The 15,000-nt window shown below is 36.8% G+C and overlaps 2 protein-coding genes across 2 annotated transcripts in view; both read left to right on the top strand.

The window, feature by feature from the left end:
• LOC144967539 (cGMP-inhibited 3',5'-cyclic phosphodiesterase 3A-like) overlaps positions 1 to 15,000 on the top strand; it is a 74,036-nt gene that overhangs the window by 21,757 nt on the left and 37,279 nt on the right. The gene's annotated exons all lie outside the window — the stretch shown is intronic.
• The window catches only part of LOC144966891 (uncharacterized), a 7,642-nt gene continuing 6,884 nt past the window's right edge, over positions 14,243 to 15,000 (top strand). The window contains exon 1 of the mRNA XM_078903596.1: positions 14,243 to 14,303. Within this exon, the coding sequence (XP_078759722.1) occupies positions 14,243 to 14,303 (61 nt within the window). The remainder of the gene's footprint in view (positions 14,304 to 15,000) is intronic.

Genomic DNA, 15,000 nt, shown 5'->3' with positions numbered 1-15,000 from the left:
TATTATTATTATTATTATTATTATTATTATTATTATTATTATTATTATTATTATTTTTATTATTATCAGTATTATTATTATTATTAATATAATAATATTAGTTATTATTATTATTATTATTATTATTATTATTATATATTATTATTATTATTATTATTATTATTATTATTATTATTATTATTATTATTATTAACTTGAATAGCCTCATTTTAAAGATTAAATTCAGGTTTTCCTCATTTTATTGATCTAACTTTATGTCATAATAATATGCGTTTCAAACAAGTAATAATCAACACACTCAATTGCAACAGCATCGTGCGTGACGTGACGTTTTAAGTGCTACCAGGTAGAATTAGCTCCTGGTTTTCCTTGTCGACAGAATGCACTCATTTTTACACATTACTCCAATTACGCACGAACTAGGGTTTTTTTTCCTTTCTTTTCTTTTTTTTTTCTTTTTTTTTTTTTTGGTGGGGGGGGGTTTTTTTTTGTTTGTAGGGGGGTGTGTTTTTTTTTGTTTTAGGGGTTGTTTTTTTTTTTTTGTTTCATGGGGGGGTCTTGTTTGTTTGTTTTTCTTGGTTTTAATTGTTTTTTGTTGTTGTTTTTATTCTTTCTTTTTTTTTTCTTGTTTTTTTTTTTTTTTTTTTTTTTTTGGGGGGGGGGGGGTATCGTTGATAATTTCAGTCTCTGCGCTGAAAGGGCGGGTATAAATAATTTAATACAGAAAAAGAAAAGAGGAACGTAGTAACAAACAAATGTCCATGTCCAGCCACTCCGCAAATTAAATTTTGGTTCTGTGGCACTGTTATCCATAATTGCCTATACCTGGAACCGTAAGTTATTCCGGGTTCTGTAATGTAGTGTTAAGCGGACAGTAGCAATTGCGCGCTGTCCTTTGATAAGACGTTAATCTTTCGCAACTTACCTTCAGTCAGATCGAGCAGACCCACGTACCCAATACATTGCAGGGCGAGTTATCGATAGACCCCCCCCCCCCCCCCCTTTAATCCAGCAGGGAGATTGCGGTAAGAGAATGTGGATAAAAAGCCTTTTCTGAGGTTTCAAACTTTACGTCGCCCAAACAGGTACTAGTACCAGGGACCTGCGAGTGTAGTGTCATATCTCCAAAAATCACAAAGCCGATCGAAAATTAAAGGAAACAAACAATAATTTAATTATGGTAAGAGTAGAGAATTTCTTTAGGGCATTTTATACCAAAGCTTCAAAGCGCTTTGATATATATATATATATATATATATATATATATATATATATATATATATATATATATATATATATATATATATATATATATATAATCAGTTACGTAACACTCACACAGTGTTGATACAATGCCGCACGCACTCACACACGGCTGCTCCCGTACATTAGCACTCACACACGGCTGCTCCCGTACATTACTCACACACTTTCACACACACACACACACACACACACACACACACACGCAAGTACACAAACAACAGACTGTTTAAGATAAACAAGAGATAATTTCATTAACTGATAGTTATTCACGAAAGGTATTTATCAATAAGAGGGCCCACGTTTAGTGGGTATTGCTCTATATATAAAGATCTTTTTCTTCTTTCAACTTATCCCGCATTTTGCAGGGTTGCCATAATGAATGCCACATCTCCATGCATCTCGGTTCATAGCAATATCCTCCTCCAGGCCCAGTTCTTTCATATCGTCCTTTACCCTAGCCAACCATCTAGTCTTTGGGCATCCCTTTTTCCTCTTTCCTACTGACACTGACAATGATAATTGAACGACTTGTTACTGTTTCCTTCTTTTTCTTCTTCTTCTTCTTCTTCTTCTTCTTCTTCTTCTTCTTCTTCTTCTTCTTCTTCTTCTTCTTCTTCTTCTTCTTCTTCTTCTTCTTCTTCTTCTTCTTCTTCTTTTTTTTTTTTTTTTTTTTTCCAGCTTATCCCGCATTTTGCGGGGTTGCCATAATGAATGTCACATCTCCATGCATCTCGGTTCAGAGCATCAATTTCCTCCAGGCCCCGTTCTTTCACATAGTCCTTTTATCCTATCCCTCCGTTTAGCCTTTGGGCGTCCCTTTTTTTTCTTTCCTGCTAATTGTATAGCCAATACTTTCCTCCCCACCTACTCCCTCTTTATTCGTCGCTTAACATGTCCGAACCATTTCAATATATCTTCTCTCATTTTTATTGATACATTCTTCTTTTCAGCCAACCTTCGAATTCGTTCATTTCGCACTTTATCTTTTCTTGTCCAGCCATGTTGACCATCTCAACATCCTCATTTTTGCCACCTCAGTTTCTTAAAGGATAAGACAAACATATTGAAATATAACAAAACTGTAAATCATCTCTATGTTATGCACTTCAGTATGTATTGTTTACATATTATATATGATTTTCAAACATTTGGGTGTATTCCTCTTAGTGGGGACCCGTGCTGGATGAGACTTTTATGTGATCTCAAACCAAGTACACTGATAGTGTGCGCTTGGAATCTACATCTGTTCCTTATTAAAACCAATTCCCCTTTGTCTTCCTTTTCTTTGGTGCTTTAATTGTAATTCTAGAAGTTTTGACTATCCCATTACTATCCTTTTTACTGGCGCTGATTATAACCTTAATGTGTTGCAAGCGCCGTGAAACCCTTAAAAACAAACAAAACAATTTTCTCTTTCCCGCTAATTGTATATCCAATACTTTTTCTCCCTCTTTCGTCTCTTAACATGTCCGAACCATTTCAACTATCTTCTCTCATTTTTATTGTTACATTCTTCACTTCAGTCAACCTTCAAATTCGTTCATTTCTCCCTTTATCTTTTCTTGTCCAGCCAAGTTGACCATCTGGACATCCTCGTTTCGGATTTAAAAAAAAAAAAAGATAAGACTAACAGATAAACTAGAACAAAAAAAAAAGCTTTTCGTCATTTGTGTACGAGTGAGGTGAGGCCAAATCAATAGATTACTGAGTAAGTAGATTACTGGAGTGATGATTAACATTCGGGAGGCACATCGGTTTTAAAGCCATCCAAAATCCTTGTGAAGCCCCTGAGGTCTGAAGGAGACAGTCTCGGCGTTTCCCGACGGGATTTGTCTGTCCCCGAGACTTCCAGAACCCGTGATACTTGACTTAATCACCACGATACCGGTGTGTCCCATGACTGAGTAATTGGATGGGTGGATGGATGGATGGGTGGGTAGGTGGATGTATCATTGGGTGGATGGATGGATGGGTGTTTGGATGATTAGGTGGATGGATGGATGGGTGGGTGGATGTATCATTGGGTGGGTGGGTGGGTGGATGGATGGATGGGTGTTTGGATGATTAGGTGGATGGATGGATGGATGGATGGGTGTTTGGATGATTCGGTTGATGGATGGTTGGATGGATGGGTGGGTGTATCATTGGGTGGGTGGGTGGATGGATGGGTGGGTGGATGGATGGATGGGTGTTTGGATGATTAGGTGGGTGGATGGATGGATGGATGGATGGGTGTTTGGATGATTAGGTGGATGGATGGATGGGTGGGTGGATGTATCATTGGGTGGGTGGGTGGATGGATGGATGGGTGTTTGGATGATTAGGTGGGTGGATGGATGGATGGGTGTTTGGATGATTAGGTGGATGGATGGATGGATGAGTGTTTGGATGATTCGGTTGATGGATGGTTGGATGGATGGGTGGGTGTATCATTGGGTGGGTGGGTGGATGGATGGATGGATGTTTGGATGGTTCGGTGGGTGGATGGATGGATGGGTCGGTGTATCATTGGGTGGGTGGGTGGATTGATGGATGGATGGATAAGTGGGTGCGTGAAAGGAAGAATGGATGGGTGGTTGGATGCTGGTTAGATGACGGATGAATGGGGTGGATAGGATGGGTTCGTTGGGTGGTTGGATTGAGGAAACGATTGGTAGATGGTTTGATGGATGGATGGATGGAAGGAAGGAAGGAACGATGGATGAATATATGTGTAAATAGATGGGATGGAACGAGGATTGTCATTCGTTGCTATAGGTGGATGAATGAATGAATGGAAAGATCGATGGATAGTTGGATGGATGGAATGATGGATGAGGTGAGGAAAAGATTATTCGTTCCGATAGGTGGATGTGGTCATGTGGATGAACGGGCAGAAGGCTGGATAGATAGGCAGAGCTGCTACTTGACATTTTTAAAAATTCGTAGTTTCCAAGGGAAAAGAAGAAAACAAATCACTTTAAATAGCTTTAGAAATAAACAATTTGCTCTCAGCATGGTCCAAAAATGCTCCAATAATATCCTGAATATAGGTTTTAAGAAGCTAGACTTTTCCTTCTCATCGTGATTTATTGAGTCAAAGAGACCTATGCAGCAGCTCTGTAGCTGGAGCATACAGTTCCTATTTCTTCGAATTTTTTCGATATACTAGGCAGGTCTGGATATCGGGTTTGGGGGGGGGGGGGGGGGGAATTGGGTGACAAAGGGATTAGTCTCCAGACCTGAACAATGCGTGAAGATTATAAGGCTGATGAATTTGACAGGACGGGTGGATTGGATGGACGGATGGAGCGAGGGATGGGGTAACAACAGGTTATGGGGGATCCGTCTCGAGGAGCGAATCTTACGGGGCGGATCGATGGATGGGTTGGTTGGTTGATTGGCTGGCTGGCTGGCTGGTTGCTTGATTGGTCGGCTGGTTGCTTGTTTGGTTGGTTGAAACCCTGAAATATGGTGATTTAATTTGATTTTTCTCCATAGAGACGGAGCTCTTCCTCCTGTTCCTCCTCCTCCTCCTCCTCCTCCTACTACTACTACTACTACTACTACTACTACTACTACTACTACTACTACTACTACTACTACTACTACTACTACTACTACTACTACTAAAACAACTACGACTACCTCTTATACTACTAAGATGTTGGTCAAAAAGCGTATGATATGTCGCTATTGTATTAGTCATATAATACTGTCTTAGTTGCATATTACCCCCTTCCCTCTTACTTTCACTCCCCTTTCTACACTTTACTTTTTCTTCTTTATCGTCTATTCCTCCTCCTCCTCCTCCCCCCTCTCATACTCTATTCTTTCTCATCTCTCATCGTATTACATTGCATTCTAACTCTAAAACACTCATTAAAAGCAACAACAACAAAATGAAAAAAAATTAGAAAAAAGAAGAGACAGAAAAATATTTTTTACAATGGCAAATCAATACGAGTCCCATTTTCATAAAATAATAAATAGGGTTCAACAGTGGTGACGTCACTTCCCTTGTAATGACGCATAGAGCAACTGGTTCTAAGCTATCGGAACAATGGCGGCGCGGACGCCATTATCTCCATCACCGCCCTTGTGAAATACAGTCTCCGACGAACATAAAAGTGTATCCAGAGGAGAAAAAACATTATAAATCTGATCATGTTTGACGTTTGTACATTCTGATCACATGACATGTGAAAAAGTTCTAGCCAGCATGAAGAATAAAAAGTAGCGATTTTCTTTGTGTTTGGAACCAAGCTGCCGGTTGCTGGGCGGACGTGACATCAGACTATTGAATCCTTACTCCATAAGATTCACCTAAAACCTAAAAAAAAAAAAAAACATTTAAATTACAAGCTAATGGCAGTGGATACCAGCTGAAAAAATAACAACATATTTTTCAAAATATGACCCTTTTTATACTTTAAATTTTTAAATAAACAGGAAAGAAAAAAAAATTTTTCGGAAAAAGACAAATCAATACGAATTCCATTTTCCCTATAATAATAATTTGGTTCACCATTATTCATAGAGATGGACCAAAAATCATCTTTAAAAGTTGCAAGCTGCTAATGGTAGTGAATGCGAGGGTAACCACAAGTTGTCGACAGAAATTTGTAATGGACTAAAATTGAAACTATTTCAGATATGTTAAAAAAAAAAGAACAAAATACTCAACACGGTACGTTTCGAACTCGAACCCTTCTTCAGCTAATATCAAACACAATAAAAGCGGTAATTCCTTCTATCTAGATTTAACTTGAAGTATTACCATTATCCTTACTCCACCTTTAATTCAATGACCGTCTTTTTCTTTTTAATATTAAAAATAAAAGTAAAATTTTCTTTATTTATCCCATTAGGGAAATTTGTCTCTAGGGTCTATTCCAAGGGAAGACTGGAAATAACCGCGTCAGCCGCAGTGCAGCGCCGTAAATTCAGCTAGGGCGAGTTGATTTGCTCAAGGCCACACACCTTCGGGTACGAAGCAAAGACCGCACCGCTGCCCCAACTTAATCATGATTTTAAAAATTAAAAAATGTGTGTAGTGTGGGATGTGATTGATAGGTCCTACCTGCCAACTATTACGAAACATTCGAAGAATTGCGACATTTTGGCTCCAATTTCAAAACTTCACGAACATCTCCGAGTCAGTAAAACTTATTTTAAATGAGAGTTGATGTCAGACTACATAATTTTAATGACTTGGAAGTGTTATTTGTTCCTTGTGAGGGAAAATAGGGTTCAACAGTCGTGACGTCAATTCCCTCGTAATGCCGCCTACAAGATATGAAGTGAGTAGAAAAGTGCCAGAAGACAATAGAGAATAAAAAATTTTTTCGCGGCGATGGTGGGGTTTGAACCTGCGACCTTATTGGTACGACAACTCCGCCTGGCAGGTGAGAGCGTGGCTCTACCGTGTGAGCTATCCACGAACACAAAAATATTCGTTTCAAACCCAAAGTCATTTCTAGATCCCTCTCTCACCCACTTCTTGAGATCGCCGATTCGTTCACCACCATCGCGAAGTAATTTTGACCAGCAGTTAAGCTTAATAGCCAATATTCTCATCACAAACATATAACATAGAAACGATTGAGACATTGAGTATGCTCCGGTGTATGGGGTGAATTTTAATTCAGAAAAGTGAGTGGAGCAGGCACTTATGTTGTAACAACAAGATATGAAGTGAGTAGAAAAGTGCCAGAAGACAATAGAGAATAAAAAAAATTTTTTCGCGGCGGTGGTGGGGTTCGAACCTCGACCTTATTGGTACGACAACTCGCCTGGCAGGTGAGAGCGTGGCTCTACCGTGTGAGCTATCCACGAACACAAAAATATTCGTTTCAAACCCAAAGTTCATTTCTAGATCCCTCTCTCACCACTTCTTGAGATCGCCGATTCGTTCAACACCAATCGCGAAGTAATTTTGACCAGCAGTTAAGTTAATAGCCAATATTCTCATCACAACATATAAATAGAAACGATTGAGACATTGAGTATGCTCCGGTGTATGGGGTGAAATTTTATTCAGAAATGAGTGGAGCAGGCACTTATGTTGGTAACAACAAGATATGAAGTGAGTAGAAAAGTGCCAGAAGACAATAGAGAATAAAAAAATTTTTTTTTTATTCTCTATTGTCTTCTGGCACTTTTCTACTCACTTCATATCTTGTTGTTACCAACATAAGTGCCTGCTCCACTCACTTTTCTGAATTAAAAATTCACCCATACACCGGAGCATACTCAATGTCTCAATCGTTTCTATGTTATATGTTTGTGATGAGAATATTGGCTATTAAGCTTAACTGCTGGTCAAAATTACTTCGCGATGGTGGTGAACGAATCGGCGATCTCAAGAAGTGGGTGAGAGAGGGATCTAGAAATGACTTTGGGTTTGAAACGAATATTTTTGTGTTCGTGGATAGCTCACACGGTAGAGCCACGCTCTCACCTGCCAGGCGGAGTTGTCGTACCAATAAGGTCGCAGGTTCAAACCCCACCACCGCCGCGAAAAAATTTTTTATTCTCTATTGTCTTCTGGCACTTTTCTACTCACTTCATATCTTGTTGTTACCAACATAAGTGCCTGCTCCACTCACTTTTCTGTAGTAATGCCGCCTAGTAACTTAGTAACTGATTCTCAACTATCGGAACAATGGCAGACGAGCATAAAAGTGTCTGCAGAGAAGAAAAACATTAAAAATCTGATCATGTTTTAACTTTTATACTTTCTGATCACATGACATGTGAAAAAGTTCTAGGCAGCATGCAGAATAAAAGTACTGATTTCCTTTGTTTAGAACCAAACTGCTCGTTGCTGGGCGGACGTGACATCAGTCTATTGATTCCTATTATTTGTTTTAAAAGTTAACTCGAGCGACTACAATTTTTATCTCTTAAAAATTACGATTTTTTTTAAATTTTCAAGTTTGCAGGTCTGTAGTGTTATGGCTCTGTTTCACAATAATTATGTCCTCCTGTGACAGAAATGTTTTCAAATTGACAAGTGAATATCTCACAACTGTCAGACTTTCTCAAGTTGTTGGGAAGGGAATTTCCATACCCTTATCGTATTTGGGTGAGAATAAAAGGACTGAATGTGTGCATTCTTTTCTCTGTAAAAGAAAAACAAAAGGAAGACAAAAAGAGAGAAAAGAAAAGATAGAAGATAACTATTTATAAATAGGTCAAAATCAATACAGGTCCGTGGGGGATGGGGGGGGGGGGGGTTGTTGTTTTTGTTTTGTTTTTCTTATAATTTATTTATTATTTTATTTTTTATTTTATTTTTTTTTTGGTTTGTATGTTCTTTTGTTGTTGTTTGCTGTTGTTTTTTTTTGTATTATTTTTTTTTTGTTGTTTTTTTGTTGTTTTTTTTTTTTGTTGGTTGTTTTTTTTTTGGGGGGGGGGGGTTGGGGGTTTGGTTTTTTTGTTCGTTTGTTTGTTTTTGGGGGGAGGGAGGGGGGTAAGTTGATTATTTATTCCGCCATGAATCTAAAACGTTCCATGCTAATGAAAGTGAATACTTAAGCTACCAGAAACTGTCGACTGTTTTTTTTTTTTTAAAGCCACAATAGTGAATATAACAGTTAACAGCTTCAAAGAAAGTAAATAAATAAATAAGAAATTAAAATAAATAAAATAAAATAAAATAAATTACTAGCTAAGCACGAGACGTTTAAAAAGAATTACAACATTTACTCAGTACAAGTTCTTTTTAAACGTGCTCAACAGACACTTAGATAACCACGCCTCTCGGACATTCGTCATAATGTAAAACAATGGCAGTGATTGGTAAACATAGCGAACTACACATGTTTTTTTCTATCGATGGTATATGTCTAGGTAAAATACTCACTGTTCTACCGCTTGATCAAAAGAACCAATACAGAAAACTATGTGTAAACTTAAACGTTTATAATCTGATGGAGAAAATCGAGCCACTCACTCGGCAGTATGAAAACAACAACGATCAGAGAGAGGACGATTTCATGTTTATAAACAACCATGTTTCTCCGAGCACGTGTGAAGGTGTGTTCCAAATTCCCTGTTTTGATTGGTCAAATATCTACTGGTTAATTGGTTTCGGACGTAAAACCCTTCTTCGGCCAATAACAAAAGCAGCTATAACGGCATATTTTAGATAAAATGAAGTTGACGTCACTCGGGCCTTTGTTATTATTTTTTACCATGCATCCATGTTTATTAGTAATACGCTTCAACAGTCGTCACATCACTTCCCTCGTAATGACGCATGGTAATTTAGTAACTGGCTCTAAATTATCGGAACAATAGCGGACGCCCTTATGAAATATTTTTCCGACGAGCGCAAAAGGTATCCAGAGGAAAAAAAAACATAAATCTGATCATGTTTTGACTTTTACACATTCTGATCACATAACATATGAAATGTTCTAGCCAGCATGAAGAATAAAAACTATCGATTTTCTTTGTTTAGAACCACGATGGCCGCCGTTGCTGGGTGACGTGACATCAGACTATTGAATCCAATTCTCACGAAACTGTATTAACCAGACTATAAAGTTTTGTGTGTTGGTCCATTACACTTCCGGATGGCAATGCTGTAAGCTTCTTTCTTAACCAAGCGCATACTTACCTATACTTGACGGATCGTTAGAATTCCAACAAACAGGAAAAATTTAAATTCTCGACACCATTTGTCAGAGAGAGAGAGAGAGAGAGAGAGAGAGAGAGAGGGTGGGGGGGGGGCGGGTTGAAGGTGGAACGCGATGACGAAAAGTAGTAACGTTATAATATTATTATTTAAACGGAGAAGCACCCGTCAGTATCGCACCGCGCACGCGTGTTATTTTAATCAGGCTTTCGGCGCGCAATCCTAATTAACACTTTTATAATATTTTTTATACCGCTCGAAGGAATGGGGAAATAATCAGGTATCGTTACTCGTGCAAGTGCAGCAGCCGTCTACTCCTCGATCGGAAACCTTATATTATCGCAGAGCTGCCGACTTGAAATTTCAAAAATTCGTAGTTTCCAAAGGAAAATAAGAAAAATTCCATTTTAAATCAAGGTTGCAAATTTTCCGTATATTTACGGAATTCATTATTTTTATAAACCCCGGCTATGGAGAGTATGAAGTTGACGTCACTCAGGTCTTTGTTATTGCTTTTTTGCCATCCGCGTTTATGAGTAATTCTCACTAAACTGTATTAACCAGACTAAACATTCATGGTTACACATGTTTTGTGTGTTGGTCCGTTATACTTCTGGATGGCAATGTTGTGAGCTTTTTAGCTTCTTAGCCAAGCGCATACTGTCGATATTTTCCAATCACCTGCTAAACGGAAGAAAAAGAAGTATGTACGTGGTGGCTTTTTTTTACTGGAGTTCAGCACTCGGATAGGGATTGGTCTATGTGTTTGCATACAAGTTCAGTAAATTTTTGCCTCCTGAATTATTGGCAGCCCTGTTAAATAGCATTATAATTATAAATAGATAAGTTGCTCTCAGCATGATCCAAAAAATGCTCCTAAGTTATGAATAATATAGGTTCTGAGGAACTAAACTTTCCTTTTCAATAAGATTTATTGAGTCAAAGAGGAGAATGCAGTTCTGTTGTAGCTGGAGCCAAAATTTCGTATTTTTACGACTTTTTCGTAGTACTAGGTTGGTCGGCTTATAGCATTCCTCCTACCTTTGGGTAGATTTATACGAGGAGAGATGTTCAGTGAGCGTCCTTTTGTCGTGCAAAACTAAACAAGATTCTTTTGCTTCAGAGGTTTGTCTGTATTTTGAGTGGTTCTATACGTTTAGCCAAAAACAACAAAAAATTCACACCATCCGCCAGTCGGATAATACAACATAGCAACACACAAAACTACGTGTAACCTTGAACGTTTATAGTCTGATTTATAGGAAAAAAATGGCAGGCTAAATAAAACAATTACAAAGAGTCGAGTGACGGCAATTTCATTCCATCTATTAATTTTTTAAAAAAGTGTTTTTGTTTTTTGCTGAAAATGGGTTTTGAGCCCGAAACTGTCTTTTTAAAAGAAATTAAGCTGCTATATTGATGTTTGTTCATTACTTTTCACAGCCCATTAGTTGCGATAGACTAGTAAGCAATTGCTATTATCCGTTTCACGCTATAGAAACCGAGATAAACTCCGGCTCCATGGGCTTAATGGCTCTGAAGGACTGCTTCTCTCTCTCTCTCTCTCTCTCTCTCTCTCTCTCTCTCTCTCTCTCTCTCTCTCTCTCTCTCTCTCTCCAGTCCATACATTATAGCTTCTAGCAGCTTTTTAGTATCACGAAAACTAAAGCCATCATAAATTCCTTGAGCTTTTTTTTTATTTCTTGCGGAAAGTGCGTGCCAAATATTTCTATTGTTTATATCTGGGATTTTAAGCGATGTATTTATGCTTCTATACATTGTTTTTGGTGTTGGCTGAAGAATTGTTTTGAGCCCGGAACCTTTCATGAATGGTGTTTTTTTTTTTTTAGATATTTTTTAAATATATTTATTTATTTATTTATTTTAAGCTGTGATATTCATTTTTGATGATTTATGAGATATTATGTACCTGAAAAGCCAGAGCGTTCAAAATAGAAAATAATACTGGTTTAGTATCTCGTATTTAATAATAGACGGTCTATATCTATTTACCTTTACAACTTAAAAACAAAAAATCTTCCTCTCTTGTAGTGTGTGTTTGCTAGTTTTGATGGGGTTTTTTTTTTCTTCTTCTTCCCAACGCTAACCATCATCACCTGCCAAAAATTGGAGTAAAAAAAAAAAAAAGCTAAACAAAGCGAAATTAGAGAAGGGTAAAAATGATGTGATGAGTGACATAATACTACTCTCATACATTTTTCTCATTAAAAATTATATTTAAAAAATTGTATTTATTTTATTTATTTTTTTACCAGTGGAGAACCTGCAATATTTGCGGATAAATAAACGCTATAAGGAAAAAGGCGGTCACCTATTATACTTATTAAACTACGCTATTGTATTTTTAGATTTGCCGGTAATTCTGTGTTCGATGATAAAAATTTAACATTGGCTTTACAGAACAATGTTGATACCCAACCCCTATTTTTCTTTTAAAGAATAGATTAGAAAGGTTATCATTATTTTATAGTATCGGAGAGAGATTCAAAATTACGTCGTCAATTTCTGGTGCGGATGAGATTATTATTAATTGTTAGTATCAAGAGAGATTTAAAATGACGTCGTCAATTTTTGTTGTGGATATGCTAGAATTGCGTAAAATAAATTATACTCACAATGAGAGTCAAACGTCAAAAAGGACTGATATTACGACCTGGTAGATTTTCTTCGTATTAATTTGAGTCAACGGATGATAGAATTAGCCTGAAATAAGACGGTTTGCAAGTTACTTGTAGATCAGTCTGTAAAAAATAGTTTTATATTTTTTTAGATTTTCCACTAATTCTGTGTTCGATGATATAATTTTTTTATATTTTTGGTCCGAATAGTTGAAATTACTTCCACTTTTGTTTTCTGGCGCTGCAGTATCGTAATGTCGTAAGTGCCATAAAAATCGTTCTGACTTGTCTTTACTTTAAGCCTTTCGGTTTGGATGTCATCCGACTTCGCAGTTTCGGCCGTTCGTTCCTCTTACTTAGAAAATTCTGTTTTGTTGGGGTTTGTTGTTTGTTTGTTTTATAATTTTTTTTTTTTTGCTTTTATTTTGTTTTTTGTTGCTTTTTTTTGTTTTTGTTTTTTTTTTGGGGGGGTTTTTTTTTGGGGTTTTTTTTTTTGGGGGGGGGGGGGGGGGTAATGGCATTTCGTCGGTGTTTGGCAGCGTGTGTGGATGCTGTGCGCTTAGCCAAAAAAAAACTCCCAATATGCGCCATCCATGAAGAACGTACCATCACAGAACTATGCGTAACTTGCGCGTTTATAGTCGTCTGATTGATAGAATTTAGTGGCTGGCTAAATACCAATAAAGAGGTGAGGAGATGAGGGACGTTAATGGGCATGATCTATAATATGACCTTTCCATGTGCTCGAGGTCATTGGTCACATTGCAAAGTGTGCTCAAAATGACCCACATAATGAAAAGTATTCACAGCTTTTGAAATATCTAGAATCACGATTGGTCCTTTTGTTCAGAATGACACATGAGTATGTGTACAATTTTCATAAACAAAACAACGTGTTTACATTTGTAAAGAAGCATCCAATCGCTGCACAGCAACAAATCATGTGATTGATGACTGGGTTGGACGAAAACATGAATATAGATCGCTCCCATTCAGAGCTGACAGTGGAAGAGAAAAGAGTCGCGAAACAATAGATAGATCGGAGTTGACGTCACTCAGGTCTTTGTTATTGCTTTTTGCCATCCGCGTTTATGAGTAATTCTCACTGAACTGTAATAACCAGACAATAAACGTTCAAGGTTACACATAGTTTTGCGTGTTGGTCCGTTATACTTCCGGGTGGCAATGTTGTGAGTTTAGTTGCCAAGTGCATAATATCTATAGGCTTATTATTATTATTATTATTATTATTATTATTATTATTATTATTATTATTATCATTATTATTATTATAGGTTATTATTATTATATTATTATTATTATTATTATTATTTTTATTATTATTATTATTATTATTTTATTATTATTATTATTATTATTATTATTATTATTGTTGTTGTTGTTGTTGTTGTTATTCAACATTATTATTATTATTAGTTATCATCATTGTTATTGTCATCGTCATTATTATAGATTTATGTGATAAAATTTGTTCAGAGAAAAATTATGCTAATTGGTCCGGGGATGACCTAAATAATCTGTTGAACGTGAACTACAATAAGTTGCCTGTTGTTTTCAACGTCTGCTTAAAATCGATAGCAAATTTAGCTTAAAATATCGATACGAAGTAATAAAAAAAAAAAAAAAAAGAAATTGAAGCCAACCAAGGATTACAAAGACCGGAGATATCAAAACAACAAGGGGGACGATAATGAAGAGGGAAAAGACGTTGAGAAGAGGGAGAGACAATGAAGACTTGGTTTGGAAAGAGGGTGGGGGGGGGGGGGGGGGTTGGTAACGAAGACGAGACAAAATTTTAAACTGGGAATAGTAGGATTCTATCTTAGGCCCGGAAATTTAGCGATGAAAGAGCTGTTTTAATAACCGATTGGATTCAGACTTTTTGGTTTTTAGGTTGTTTGTTTTTGTCTTGTTTTTGGGGGGGTTTTTTTTTTATATTTTGGTTTGTTGTTGCTTTTGTTGTTTTCTTTGTATTTTTTAAAGGTATTTTTTAATTATTATTATTATTATTATTATTATTATTATTATTATTATTATTATTATTGTTATTATTATTATTATTATTATTATTATTATGATAACAATAAGCGTTGAGTTTTCCACACGACTACAGTGTATTTATTTCATTTCAACACTGATAAACCATTAATATCTTCTTCCTTCCTCCAAGATCCCATTCTCCTACACCGTGGAAGAGTCAATTCTGAAAAACAAAAACATTGAGCTTTTATATAGCACAATATCTACAAAACGTGCTCAAAGCGCTTTACAAGGGGTCCCTAGCCAACAGCAACAAGTAACATGTAGATCTACTGTTAGGCGATATTACAATTTTTTTTTCGGACAGAGACAACGCTGTTATCGGCCAGGTACTCATTTTACTCCCCTGAGTTCGGTGAGTAAAGAGTCTTTTCCAAGGACTCGACTATGCGACGCTCGAACCCAGGA

Source organism: Berghia stephanieae, chromosome 3 (assembly GCF_034508935.2).
Source record: "Berghia stephanieae isolate SIO BIC M18660-M18661 chromosome 3, UCSD_Bste_1.3, whole genome shotgun sequence".
Taxonomy (NCBI): domain Eukaryota; kingdom Metazoa; phylum Mollusca; class Gastropoda; order Nudibranchia; family Aeolidiidae; genus Berghia; species Berghia stephanieae.
This window is presented reverse-complemented; position numbering and strand designations above follow the sequence as displayed.